Source organism: Chrysemys picta, chromosome 2 (genome assembly GCF_011386835.1).
Source record: "Chrysemys picta bellii isolate R12L10 chromosome 2, ASM1138683v2, whole genome shotgun sequence".
Lineage (NCBI taxonomy): Eukaryota > Metazoa > Chordata > Testudines > Emydidae > Chrysemys > Chrysemys picta.
This window is the reverse complement of record NC_088792.1, coordinates 177,706,381-177,721,187: the sequence shown is the minus strand read 5'-3', so window position 1 is coordinate 177,721,187 and position 14,807 is coordinate 177,706,381. Positions and strand designations below refer to the sequence as shown.

At 38.5% G+C, this 14,807-nt stretch overlaps 1 protein-coding gene across 14 annotated transcripts in view; it reads left to right on the top strand.

Annotated features, from left to right (window-relative positions):
* Nucleotides 1–14,807, top strand: part of MAK (male germ cell associated kinase) — a 49,028-nt gene that overhangs the window by 1,851 nt on the left and 32,370 nt on the right. For 7 of the 14 annotated variants that reach the window (XR_010598750.1, XM_065584964.1, XM_065584965.1 and 4 more), the window contains exons 2-8: nucleotides 3,785–4,128; nucleotides 7,905–7,959; nucleotides 8,828–8,949; nucleotides 9,980–10,059; nucleotides 12,352–12,484; nucleotides 12,572–12,743; nucleotides 14,163–14,330. Coding sequence is in view for 13 of the 14 variants with exons in the window: in XM_065584964.1 (XP_065441036.1) it covers nucleotides 4,028–4,128; nucleotides 7,905–7,959; nucleotides 8,828–8,949; nucleotides 9,980–10,059; nucleotides 12,352–12,484; nucleotides 12,572–12,743; nucleotides 14,163–14,330 (831 nt within the window). In the remaining variant the exon portion in view is untranslated. Of the gene's footprint in view, nucleotides 1–1,266; nucleotides 1,408–3,784; nucleotides 4,129–7,904; nucleotides 7,960–8,827; nucleotides 8,950–9,979; nucleotides 10,060–12,351; nucleotides 12,485–12,571; nucleotides 12,744–14,162; nucleotides 14,331–14,807 lie in introns of those variants that run through there. The other 7 variants (XM_065584966.1, XM_005305181.5, XM_065584969.1 and 4 more) reach the window with 4 other exon arrangements.

The following is a 14,807-nucleotide window of genomic DNA, read 5'->3' as shown; positions in this document are numbered from 1 at the left end:
TTTTATTTATCTGCATGGAGGCTCCTGAGTGGATTGTATTTTCTAGTTTGTTTGTAATTTACTATATTTTAAGGTTTGGGTAGCTTGTCTTTTCTTGCATGCAATGTTGAATCTGTTCCTTGGAATGCATTATAAATGTGCTTCAGGGACTTTGGTGCTTTGCTGTTTACCCATTATATATTTTAAAATTACAAATAGACATTTTAAAATCAATGATGATGGCATTACTGACTGTTACTATTGCTGAAATAAAATAATAAGATGGTAATGCTACAAATAGGAAAATATACTTTCAAAATTGCTCAGATTCTGCAAGTGGAGACAAACTACTAGGGTCTTCCAAGCTATTGCAGTTTGTCCTCCATTTGTCCTCTGTTTTAATCCTTTCTTCACATAAGATTAAGGGATTATTGGCAGTGTGTCACAATGAATAAGAAACAATCTGTTGTTTACAATAGGCTTTCTTCTTTCAACTAAGTAATCACAGTTGATGCTCCCGAATGTGGTGGCATATTTATTTCACAGAGTGGTGTAAGATTCTTGACATTAGGTTGTGCAGAAGAATGTATGGGCCTTATTCTGCTCCGCTAACAGCAAAACTCCCATTGACTTCAAAGGGGTCAGGACAGAAATCTCTGTTGCTACCAACGGTCTGATCCTGCATTTCTTATACTCCCCAATCTCTTGTTTTGGTTCCATAGGGAAGGCAGGATTGGGCTTTAAACTTGCAAAGATAGACATGTGCATAGGGCAAAGAATTAATTCTGCTAGTTTAGCATGTATAGCATTATTTTTGTTTAGTACACATCTGACTTAGTAACAATAATTTAAAATGTTGGAGATCAATTTAAGTAATAAATAGGGATTACTTGTGTCTCTGTTTTCCCTTTGCAGAAAGGAAAGCTTAATAGAGGGCACATCAGTTGGGTATATATTATGTGAAATATGAATCGATGTATACAAATGTCTGTACTGGAATGTTGTGGTCATTATGTAAATCAATATACCATTTTTATTGCAGTTCTAAATTAATTGTGCACATCCAATAAGAGCAACAGTTTTGTATGCAGTTGGGGCTTGATACTTTGATGTGCTGAGCACCCTCACCCAACCTTATTCTGATGTCAGTTTAGGGGTAAGAGTGCTCAGCATTTTGTAGGATCAAATCCTAGATAATCTGTATTTGATAAGTGTACTGTGCATAAGGCAGACTTCAAAATTAAAATAATTTGTTCACATATTAAAAATGCAGTTTATATTCCATAGCACAGTAATGGCTGAAGTGGCATTATTACATCTGAATATGAAAGGGATGGGATGATTGGCATCATTTGACTTCAGCTTCATGCATCTGGCAGTGTGGGCAGAATGAATGAATGACGGTGTGCCAGTAGGAGTATCCTCATGGTAAACAGGACAGTCAACTTTAAAACAAAACCAAAACGTTTTATTTGAATTGTTTTTTACCTAGCTAAGATTACCAAAACAGACAGATATTAGGGAAAAATATTTGTCTTGTAATTTGTTTACTTTTGACATATGACTGCAATTTGTGTATAGTCAGTTTCACCGTTTTCCCTTCCTTGTCAGAAAAGGCCCAGTCCTACAAACATATATGCATGTAAGTAACAATCCTCCTGCAAGAGTCCCAGTATTCTCATGTGTATGAGTTTGCAGGATTTGGGCCTTATCTGACAACGCAGAGAAAATAGTGAAACTGTTTGGGTCTTAGTTAGGAAACAGAACTTTGTGCCTGCACAGAGCCAAATTGAAATTGGGGGTTTATTTTCCCATCCTTGACTCGGCTACAAGGGAGAAGAAACTTTATTTGGAAAGAGATGGACCATAAACAGCTGAGTGAAATTTTTCATTTAAACCATTTTTAGCTAAAAAATGCAGACTCAGGACAACTGCGACATTTCATGAATTCATATAGATTTTAGCAAATTGTTTAGATTGAAACAAAAAGGTGGGGGAAAATGAAAATGTTGAAACAAAATGTTTTGTTTTTTTCCAGGCTTGGTATAAAATACTTGAACTGTCAGTGGGCCAGAGAGAGAGTGGGAATGACTCTCAGGCCCCGTGTCTAGGACACTTACCTGCATAGGCACCAACTCCAGCCCAGAGCCCCCACGGAGAAAAATTAGTGGGTGCTCCGCAACCACCGGCAGCCAAGCTCCCCCCTTCTCGCCTCCTTCCCCCCTTCCCAGCGTGCCACGTTCCCGCTTCTCCCCCTCCCTCCCAGCACTTCCCGTCCCCCACTGCCTAACAGCTGTTTGGCTGTGCTTAGGACTTTCTGGGAGAAAGGGGGAGGAGCGGGGATGCGGCGCGCTCAGGGGAGGAGGCGGAGAAGAGGCAGGGCAGGAACTTGGGGGAAAAGGGGTGAAAGGGGGAGGGAAGGGGTTGCGCGCCCACCGGGCAGAGGAGAAGTCAGCACCTAGGCTTACCTGGGAGGGGTTGGCGTGAACTAAAGTTTCAGTCTCTGCTGCAATGACTACGTAATTATGTATACCAAGTGAAACAGCTTCCACAGGAGAGATACAGAAAGACCCATCCCAGAACAGTAAATATCTTGGTAGTTAAGCCACTCACCTGGGATGTGGGAGACCTGGGATGTGTGTGTATTTTTATATATATATTTTTATATTATATATATATATATATATATATATAAAAATACACACACACACAAAACTGGCTTATCAGGATCATTTAACAGTATATAGACTTGTGTATGAGATTTTTCAAAGCTGACTAAGTGACTTGGACACCAAATCCTATTAAAATTAATCCCATTCTATATTTTTTATATATTAATACGCATATATATTTTATATAGTTTCTGATGCTTTTCATGCTGTCATTTAAAGTGCAAACAACGATGCCTTCAAATGGCTTTCTAAAATAAATCTTTGAGAGGTTTTTTTTTTTAAATAGCTATTTTTAAAGGATAAGTAAAACTAAGCAATAAGACGAGTCTACCATGAGTAGGCCCATTGAAGTTAATAAGAATAAGTGTAAGGGTTTGCAGGATTGGGGCCTAAAATTGCATACTTTAGATGGCATTATAAGGCAGCAGGTTGAAGATTGCGTGTCTTTAATTTTTTTTGCTTATTTAAAATTCCCACAATAATTTACTTCCAAATCTGCTGAGTAGTATTGCTGTGCATTATTAAACAATTGTTTCATTTCACCATAGAGGTGGCTGCATTTCAATGAGGGGCAAAATGATGACTTTATACTCTTTGTGGCCAAACTGGTGGAGGGCCAATGCACAGGGAATAAGCAGAGTGGGTCATCTGCTACTGGTATCATGACAGCCAGTGCACAATTCCTCACTGATGACAGAGGCACCACTGAATGGTGGACATGTTGCTGCTTTTATAAGGAGGCTGTGTTTCAAGCAAGCACATCATGCCGACAGGAGTATGTACTAGTCAGCTGCAGGGTTGGGCATGTCTCCTAAACACCAGAATACACCTACACTGGGATGTCCTGTTAATGCTGGATTGTTAGCTCCTGGTGCTCTCAGTGATATGGAGAGAATTCTCACATTTTACAGGAAAAATGACATGGATGTAGCAAGTTGCCTGATGCTTGTAGAACATATTCAGTTTAGATCTGCATCTTTATTCCATATAAATACCTGGCCATTCTGACATGTTCCATTATACAGCGGAAACATTAATATGAGATTCTTTATTCATGTTAGATATGAGCATTGTATTTTTCCTAGAATACATTAATGTTAAAATTCACCTTTTTTCCCCTTTTTTTTGTGAAGGATGTATGTAAGAATGGCTGCATTATTCCCTTCCTTGTTACTTTATTTCTGGATCTCAAAGTGGTTATAATCCTGAGGAAGAAGACCCAAATGTCTTAATAAATTATGGCAAACAATCCACTGATATAACATCATCATTCTGGAAAAACAAAAATTTGTTTTAAAAAAATTGGATGTAGAAATCCTCTAATAAAAGGAGACATTTAAAGTTTTCAAGGCTTTCAGCAATCCAGGTCTTACAAAATGAACCGTTACACAACCATGAAACAACTTGGCGATGGCACCTATGGCAGTGTACTCATGGGAAAGAGCAATGAGTCAGGCGAGCTTGTGGCTATCAAAAGGTATGTGATATTAAGTAAGTGTACTCTTAAATAGTTAAGATTGTAACTCCTTTATACTATGCTATTTATGCGCAAGAAAATAATTAAGATAATTTTTTCAAGTAAACTAAGATCTTAAAAAACAAAATTGTGTGTTCTTTTAGATGTCTGATTTGATGACCTCAAACCACATTCTCAACTGGTGTAAAACATTGTGGTTCCATGGAAGTCAATTGAGTTACACCAGCCAAGGATATGGCTTCTGAACAAAACCAGAATGTGATTTAAAAATCAATCATCGGTGTTTTTTCTCCTGGAGTAACTTTAGAAGAAAGTAATATAAGTGTGATTTTTTTCACCCAATAGAAGTCAAAGGGCAGAATTTGGCCTACAGTTGCTAATTTAGGAAAAAGCTGCTGGATCAGTGGTTATACTTGTTAGTTATACCATAATGCCCTGAATATTGTAGTAACTAATTTCTTGCATATGGTGTATATCAGAAATTTAAGGGTGACTGCAATATGCTTTTTGGTACGCTGAGATACTTTAAAGTGCCCACCAAATTCTTCTCAAGTTTACATATTGAATTCCCATGATAGCTATGTTCCTCTGGGAAAAGCTGAACTGTTTACTTCAAGAGTGGGACTTGAGAGAAGTGTGGGTGAAAGAACTTTCTTGACAGCTGACCTGTCACTGTGGAACTCGGTGGCCAGAAGAGATTGGAATAGCCACAAGCCTCCAGATTCAAATGGAAAATATGCTGCTTACACATGGTCTTCCAGCAATAAATATGTTAACTACTATAAAAACAGATATATTACCTCTTAACTGGCAGAAGGAGAGAAAGATCCTTACATGCATGCTTTAGCATTTGTAAGTAAGTTACTGTAATGATGAGCAATGTATAAGTACCTAGTTAAGTAAGTAAATAAGCAAGGTGACCGGTTTTAAATCTCTTCTTAAAACCATTAGGGCCTGGGCACCCTTAAATTCTTAGGACCTGAACCTCATCATATCTGTTCGGTTTTGTGCAGAAGGGCATAAAATAGGTCTACAAAAGCAACCTTTTTGTGACCCAGACATGATCCCATATAGAGCTTTTGGGGCAAATTATTCCTGTCGGGGAGGGGAGTTCGGTTTCTAACTTCTATGATTTACCAATCTGTGCAAGATGTAGGGCATTTAGTCCAGGGAGCATATGAGAACAGTTACTATTCCCACTGACCCTAGGCTTTGCCCTAGCATGGCTCCTCCATGGGTTTCAGCTGCAGAGGAATACCCCAGACCCTGTTGCAACACTTGTGTCCTGATTGATTACTACTTTGCCCATATACACATTAAAAAGAAATTACCTTACTCTGGTCCATTATAGAACAAGAAGTCTCTTTGTTCCTAAGGGTTTAAATTTGTTGTGCAAGAATGAGGTCTGACTCCATTAAATTTAATTTTGCTTTCACTACTTGTACTTTAGAAATGGTAGAACAGATGCATTTCATGTCTCATTAGATGCTGTAGTAGATTACTGTAAGCAATATATTCCTGCCTGTTTGCTTTGCCACACAATCCACTCTAACATAGCTGCTGGTCATCAGGGAATCTAAATAATAAATGTAACTTTAAGGTTTTCTTGGATCTTCTGACAGGTTAAAGATGAACACTAAAGCAATTCTGTTTCTAAAGGAAGAAACACATTGTGAGCAGGTGTCTTCCCCAACCTGCTTTAATTCAACCCTCATACTGTAGAGTTACAACTCTCTTCCCTCCCGCCCTTGGAATTTGGCTTTGTTTTCAAAGGCTTGGTAACTGGACACAAGCAAACAATATGCATTTTGATATAGCTAAATGTAAAGGTATACATCTAAGAACAAAGAATGCAGGCTGTACCAATAGGATGGGAGACTCTCTCCTAGGAAGCAGTGTCTGTGGGGAAAAAAAAAATTGGGGGATGTGGTGGATAATCAGCTGAACATGAGTTCCTGGTGTGCTACTGTGTCCAAAAGAGCTAATGTGATCCTTAGATGCATAAACAGGGGAATCTTGAGTAGGAGTAGGAAGGTTATTTTACCTCTGTATTTGGCACTGGTGTGCCCGCTGCTGGAATACTGTTTCCATTTCTGGTGTCTGCAATTTGGAGTGGGCTCAAAGAAGAGCCATGAAAATGATTAAAGGATTAGAAAACATGTCATAGTGATTGAGCTCTTTAAATCTGTCTATTTAGCTTAACAAAGAGAAGATTGAGTGACTTGATTACAGTCTATAAGAACCTACATGGGGAACAAATATTTAGTAATAGACCCTCTGCAGCCTAACAAAAGAAGGTATAACACAATCCAATGTTTGGAAGTTGAAGCTAGACAAATTCAGACTGGAAGTAAGGCATACATTTTTAACAGTGAGAGTAATTAACCATTGGATCAGTTTACCTAGGGTTGTGGTGGACTCTCCATCACTGGCAATTTTTAAATCAAAATTTTAGATGTGTTTCTAAAAGATCTGTCCCAGGAATTATTTTGGGGAAGTTCTATAGCCTGTGTTAAAGGGGATCAAACTAGATGATTGCAATGATCCCTTCTGGCCTTAGAATCTATGAATAAGTTAGTGAGCGTTTGACTTCGGGAAGAGCAAAATGAAGCCTGATGTTTGGATTCTAGTCTGTACATAACTTTCAGCAACCTGAGTATGTAGTCAGGCTCCCAGACCCCAGCAGGCTTGTACTCAGGCAGCTAGCCCATGCTGAAGTCAGTATCACCATGTCTGCGCACCACTATTGTTATCTACGCTAGCTAGATTGTCGCTAGCGTGGGTATGTCTACAATAGCACTTTCACTTACAGTGTAAGCATACCCTGAGGGTATGGCCTCAGAGTTCACAACAAAAGGAAGAGAGGCATCACAACAAAACAAGGAGAGGAACCTTCACTTAAAAGGATTATGGGGAGTTTCTGGAGGTCAATCACTCAGTTACTCCCTGTTTACATTGGAGCACCAGTGTCTCAGGCCTTGGCTACGCTTGGGGATTCGCAGCGCTGCCACGGCAGCGCTGTGAAGCGCAAGTGTAGTCTCCGAGGGGAATAGCTTGCAGTGCTGCGAGCGAGCGTGCAGCGCTGCAGGCGCTGATTACACTGGCGCTTTACAGCGCTGCACTCGCTGTGCTCGGGGGGGGGGATGCGTTTTCACACCCCAGAGCGCAGCAAGTTGCAGCGCTGTACAGCGCCAGTGTAGCCAAGGCCTCAGCCACTCCGCAGCAGCTGTTATTCCTCTCGGGGAGGTGGAGTACCTGCAGTGCTGTAGCCACGGAGATACAGCGCTGTAAGTGCTCTGCCAGTGTGGACGGGGAGTGAGTTACAGCGCTGGGGGAGGCTTTATTGCGCTGGAATGCTCAACTGTAGCCAAGGCCTGAGTGACCTCCCCTACTTCAAATTCCCAGGCCCATGTCTTATCCACTGGGTCATGCTGACTCCCAGAGTTAAGAATATAGGTCAAATTACATAGGTGGGGTAAAATGCTTGCTGATATTTATAGAACTCCTGGGGATACCTTGGTCTATGTGGCTAGCTACCGTTTGAAAACTCTGTGTAGTGGTTAAATATACATTACATTTAATTGTGGCAAACTTAAAAACAATGCAATTCAACTAGATTTAATAATTTTACTAAAGTATGTTTGAAACATATTGAAAATAGAATTTGATTGTTATGGTGCTGAAAAGTGACACATTCCTGATCTTTCTTGGTTCTAAGAATATTTTGTATGTATTATTCATTTAGAATAAACTGTATTTTCTGGATTTTATTTCAGGATGAAAAGAAAGTTCTATTCTTGGGATGAATGTATGAATTTGAGAGAAGTCAAGGTAAAACTGAGAGCATAATGTTTTTTAATGTATACTGAATGCTGTGTCTTTACCTTCTTGTTTAAATTTATACCTTGGTTAGTCCTAAATATAAAACCAGATTATTAAGGAGCTAGAGGGAAAGTTTATTCTCCTACCTGACGTTTTGGTTTTGAAGTTTTTACATCCAACAGTGTAACATAACATTTTAAATTAAACACTATATGAAGCAGTGTAGTGAACTGATTAATGGTGGAGCTGAAAAAAATCTGTATCTTGTGATTTGTGATATTTATACGATATGGAAGGCTCCTCCATTACTGTTTTCATCCAAGTCATATTCATTTATCGTGCATGCAAATGAATTTGGGTTGTGCTCTTGATTTTGATAGCAACCTTAAAATATCCATTTACTGTAAGTTTTCTGTTGATTGGCATTGTCTTTTTTACATGCAAATTATAGATAAACGAGTACCTGGTTGAAAAATATTGGATTTTTGCATGAAAATAGTTTCACTTGCACAAACTTGATACTCTTTGAAAATTTGGCCCTGAAGGTTTATTTTTTCATAAACGTAACACTGATGTGGAGGAATGCAAATAGAAGAAGTACAGAAAAATAGACAAGATACACTGCATTTGTCCAAGAACTAGGGTGACCAAACAGCACGTGTGAAAAATTGGGATGGGCGTGGGGGGTAATAGGAGCCTATATAAGAAAAAGACCCAAAAATTGGGACTGTCCCTATAAAATCGGGACATCTGGTCACCCTACCAAGAACTATTTCTAATGTAGAATTAACAAAACTTTAGGCATTGCACTATTTTAGCTCTGTTGGATGACCAAAATTACTGTCATAAGTTGAATACACATGTTGCTGTATTGCAGTCTCTTAAGAAGCTGAATCACGCTAATGTGATAAAACTGAAAGAAGTTATCAGAGAAAATGACCATCTTTATTTTGTGTTTGAGTATATGAAGGAAAATCTCTATCAGTTAATGAAGGACAGGTATGTTTCATTTGTAAAACGTGCAGTAGAATCTGGTGTTTGCAATTTTTTTCATGAGTTCTATTGATATCTTGAGCAATGTGTTAAAATTTCTGTTTTAAGACCCATTCCATACTTAGTAGATTCAAATTAATAAAAGCTGAGGTCAACGGAAGTTATGTCTATGTATCTGAGGACAGAATTATGAATTGTTCAGCTTCTAGTATAGCTGGAATAACAGAACCAGATAAGAATTCTGATATAATCATATGCCTTGGGTGTATAATAGCCATGCAGGAATTTGTGAAAGTAATTTTCTTAAGCCCTTTAATGTATGAAGGACGAAATGTAGGCAACCTGTAGCCCATCAGGGTAATCTGCTGGCAGGCCGTGAGACAGTTTATTTACATTGACCATCCGCAGGCACAGCCGCCCGCAGTTCTTAGTGGCTGCAGTTCGCCCATCCCGGCCAATGGGAGCTGCGGGAAGTGGCGCGGGCTGCAGGGACTCGCTGGCTGCTGCTGCTTTCCGCAGCCCCCATTGGCTGGGAACAGCAAACCGTGGCCACTGGGAGCTGCGGGCGGCCGTGCCTGTGGATGGTCAATGTAAACACTGTCTTGCGGCCCGCCAGCGGATTACCCTGACAGGCCACGTGCGGCCTGCAGGTTGCCCACCACTAGACTAATATTTCACCAACTGTCTATATTGTTCGGTTTGGCTTGCAGAGGGTGGGGGCAGTGGGGAGTGGTTGTAGGTACGCAGGAGAGAAAGAGAGAGAAGACCAACATGTTTATATACAGACTTGGAACTTGATCTTTCCATCCTTTTGCAGACAAAATACCCTTTGCAATCAGAGAGAGTTTTACTTGAATATGGAACTCCATATTAAGCCCTTGATTGTTAATATAAACATTTTGCTTTGTTCTTTCGCCCTTGATGTTCAGTTGCATCATAGTATATTGTGTAAAATGCTGTTCATTACAGGAAAAAAAATCTCTATAAAAATTGCTTGAAATCGTTAAATATTTTATCTAAATTTGTTTCTTTGCAGAAACAAGTTGTTCCCCGAGTCAGTCATCAGAAACATTATGTATCAAATATTACAAGGGTTAGCTTTTATCCATAAGCACGGTAGGTTTCTTTGTAGAATTTAACTGCAGCCCTCTTTTGAGAAAGATAATACACAGTAATCGTAGAAAAAACTTTATGGCTGGGGTTATAGGTTAAACAGATCAAGTTATAGTATTATAGAAAGTATGTGGCTGCCATATGTAGTCTCAAAAATGTGCTATCTTAAGAAAGCCGTCTGGATTTTTAAAATATATTTGGTGGTTCTGTAATCAGAGGCTCTCTTTTCTGAAAGCATCAATAATTATTATTTAGAGACTCCAATATTTCCTGTTAGTCTTAAGGTGCCATAGGACCCTCTGTTGCTTTTTATTTAGAGACTGTTTAGTACGTTTCAGCCCTAGATCAAAGATGATTTTGATGCTGAAGAAAATTGCATGTTGTGCTATACAGTGTATTTCTTATTTTTCTCAAGAGGGTATATTTGGGGACAATTGATACTTTGCAGATTGCAGTTTCATTTATCTTTTAAGATATCAAAATAAAGTAGTGCAATATCTACAAAAATGTTGAAATAATTTGTTCACTAAAATACAAACTGAACATGTCTATTGCATGAAATGTAGCAGGTATGAGCAGCCGCAGCTCACTGAAGAAGTTGTGGGTGCACTGCATCTTTCAGAACTTACACAAATTTAGCAAAATATTGCACTTAATTTATTCTGCAAAGCATCTTTTAAACTGCATTCTGATATACTAGTATCAAGTCCCTTTATATTAAAAAGTATCATCCTACTTTCCTGTTCATTTTATCTTTATACTTTTTTCCTCCCTTCATCACTTTCTCTTCAATGTGCCAGAGAAAATAAGATGTTCACTGATAATGAAATAAAGAAAATAGTATTCCAAGTCATCTCTGGCTTAGCTTTTGTACACAAGCATAATAAGACTCTTAGATATAGTACTTCACTAAAAAGAACCTCTCCTATGCTTACTAACGTTGTAAGTGATCCCTAAAGTATTGTTTTAGTCTTTTTGATTTATGACCATAGATTATTCTCTGGTCATCAAACTTTCTATTTATACGCATAAAATAGATGAGTGAGTCACATGTAGAGAACATGTGAAAAAGTCTCATTTCTATAAAATGTTAACATGTTGTTCTAATCTTAGATATATGGGCATAGAAAGATGATGAAATTTACAAAATTACCTTTTGCCTTCATAATTAGAGCTGAATCCTTGTGATTTTAGATTTTCAGTACATAGTTAGTATGCATTATGCCTCTGGCGTTTAGGACAGTGATGAAGCTCCTCCACTCCTGTCTGTTTCTGGCAAGTCTTTCAGTGGTTCCCCAGCTGTGTCCCAGGTTTTTCAGCTCAGCTTCCACAGCTCTTTGCCACGTTGTTTTCGGGCGGCCTCATTTTCGCTTGCCTTCAGGTATCCATCTTAGTATAGTTCTGGTGATGGAATCAGTTTCTATCCGAAGGAGATGGCCAGTCTATCTCCAACGTCTCCTGATAATGATGGTACTCATATCTTCTTGGCTGAACATAGAAAACCAATAAATTCAGTAAATACTAAATTGCAGTATTGCTTAGTGGGGTCAATAGATAGATAGATAGATTTGTAGAAAGTAACAACATATTTGAATTAAACAGCAAGGATGATTAGACCATGTAGAGGACGAAACCATGCTATACACAACCTAATTTTAAAACACAGATACCTAAATACAATTTGCAAATCCTGTATTTGGGTGCTCAAATTAGAATGTAGGTGCATGAAACAGACCTTTATATGTGTAACTGCTGATATGAATATCTAAAATCAGAATTTGGATGTCCTGTTAGAAGCCAATGTTTGGAAGCTGGTCCCAGAGTGATAAATAAAACTAACTCTTACAAGAAATGTTAACTGAAGAATTATGTCAGAGACTCTTGTTTATATATAAGAGGAAGAAACAAAAAAGTGCTCCGTTTCTAAAACTGGTTTCAGTTATTTAAAATTATTAAACAAAACAAACTTCCATTAACTACGGTTGCATTGATAGCCAAACCATCACAGTACAAAGTGAAACAGCTATTTCCTGAAAGCTGCTGCATGTTTTCGTTTTAAGTTTAGAGATTTAAAACCAGGTAGTTTGTGCTTATTAATTTACCAATAAATCCAATTAAATTATAGGAAAACTGTTTCCTTCCCTTATAATATAACATACGTATGTTGAAAGCGTGTGAATGAAAGAAAAGCTTATGGTCTCCAGAGAATCCCAAAGTGAATTTTGTATGGCTAAATCAAAGCTGGTTGCTGAACAAGTGATGGCATAATTTGTCTTTTTCTGTATATACTCACAGGTTTTTTCCATCGGGATATGAAGCCTGAAAACCTTCTCTGTATGGGTCCAGAGCTTGTGAAAATAGCTGATTTTGGATTGGCTAGAGAACTAAGATCTCAACCACCATACACAGATTATGTTTCTACCAGATGGTAAGTGATTTATGCAGTAAACGTATGACCTTAACTTACTCTCGCTTTGTACTACCACTTCTGAATTTGGCCCATTATTTCTTATAGGTACCGTGCGCCTGAAGTTTTGTTGAGATCTTCTGTTTATAGCTCTCCCATTGATATATGGGCTGTTGGTAGCATAATGGCTGAACTGTACACGCTGAGACCTCTTTTCCCAGGGACAAGCGAAGTAGATGAAATCTTCAAAATTTGCCAAGTATTAGGGACTCCAAAGAAGGTACGTCCTATTGTAGATTTGTAGTAGTATACATTAATGAGAATAAAATGAATAAATCATATGGAGTGCTATCTTGCTTTTAGTGGGTGCATATAAACTATTGCTGTTGTAGTAATTGCTTGTGCAAACATTTGATGCTTTCTAAATTTTACTTTCGTTCTTATTGACGTATAGAATAATATTCCTGTTTTGTGTATTAACACCCTTTATATGATGTGTGATTTTTATATCCACTTACTCTACATCATGATGAAAGCCAGATAAATGAAAACTTCCTTTTTTAAAAGAGAGGTTGCACCTGTGGCTTTAAGGATATTTGCATTAAAATATTTTTTTAATTGTAACATTGCCAAATTAGTATTCTGGAAATTATTATGATGTCTTAATTAGAGAATTGTGAGGAAACAATGGAACACATAAACTGTTAAGATAAAGTGCTTCTGTTTTCATGTAAAATATTGTTAGCAATAGCATAAAGGGAGAGAAAATGTACATAATCTGCAGGGTGTTAGAATTACTTTCAATTATTTTAGGCACCATATGCTATTTAAGGGCCAAGTTTTGATAAATGTTGGCTGAGTAGTGCTTACAAAAATGTGCACATGTACTTGCATTTTTGCACACACAGAAATTGCTTGCATAAGTAAATATCTGAGCAGGCAAATATTCGGGTATGCAAACCTTTATTTTTTGCAGGTACAAATCAGGTTTTGTTCTTTTTAAAACAATCGTAAATGCTTGATTCTGCAATGAGTTACAAAAGTACTACATAGGTTATTATTTGTAGTACACGCTAAATGCGTGTGCCACTTTACACAACACATAGAAAGACAGTCTCCACCCCAAGGAGCATACTGTTCAATTTGGACACAACTAACCATAGCACAACAGTTCAAATGGAAGGGGGTGTGGAGATGCAACAGTGTGGAGACTTCATGAAAGAAGGTTTGAAGGAGGAGGTGAATGATGCTTGGTGCACGGGAAATGAGACCAGAGGATGACATGAAAGAACGTGACAGGAGCAAACAGTGGTATAAAGGAAAGGTACATGGGAGTCAGAGGACATGTAGGATTAATCAACAGAAGAGAGACGTAAGCAGGGGTGGAAGGTAAAACTGAGAAGCCTGAACTTAATGCTGAAGATGAGAGGAAGCCGGTGAAGGGATTTCAGGGGGCATTGGGGTAATAGGGTTGCAATGGAAGCAGAAGAAGACAACTTTACCTGCAGAATTTTTAATAGACTGAAGAGATGCAGGTATGCCAAGGCATTATGGATTCTCTCCACAAGATTAAGGATTCCAGCTTCCACCACTTGGGCTGTGCACCTCCCTCCTCAGCATGCAGGTTCTAGAATTCTGTTTTAATTTGATCCAAAACGATGTCGTGTGTTAACGACATCTTGTTTTCACTTTTTAACAGAGTGACTGGCCAGAAGGGTACCAGCTTGCATCTGCCATGAATTTCCGCTTCCCACAATGTATCTCTATGCACCTCAAAACTCTCATTCCAAATGCCAGCAATGAGGCAATACAGCTTATGACTGATATGCTAAACTGGGATCCAAAGAAACGACCTACAGCAAGTCAGGTAAGACTGCCTAAGTGATGGATTCTTTATAAGGCTAATAATTTATATAGTGCTTTAGATTAAAATGTTACACACCCTAGCAAAATGATCATCCTAGCACTGTAAGAAAGTAAAAGTCAGCCTCCGATTTTGTAGATGTGGGTGGAAAGAAGACAGAAGAGAAGCCCAAATGTTCAAAGTTGGGTGGTTCAACGAATATCAAACCCTGAGTTCTGGTCTCTCTGTAATTTGGTCTTGTTGATGCTGTCAGCACGGGTCCATATCAGAGACTCAGTCTCTGTCACACCCGACTTGAATAAATGCAGTCAGCAAGTGAAACAGTGTGAACTAAGCAATGTGGTCTAATGGACAGATCATTGACCTAGGATTCAGAGGACCTGGGTTGTTTTCTTGGTATCTGACCTGCTGTGTGACCTTGAGCAAATTACTTCTCTCTGTGCTTCCTTTTCTCCATTTATAAAAGGGATAGTGATAAAA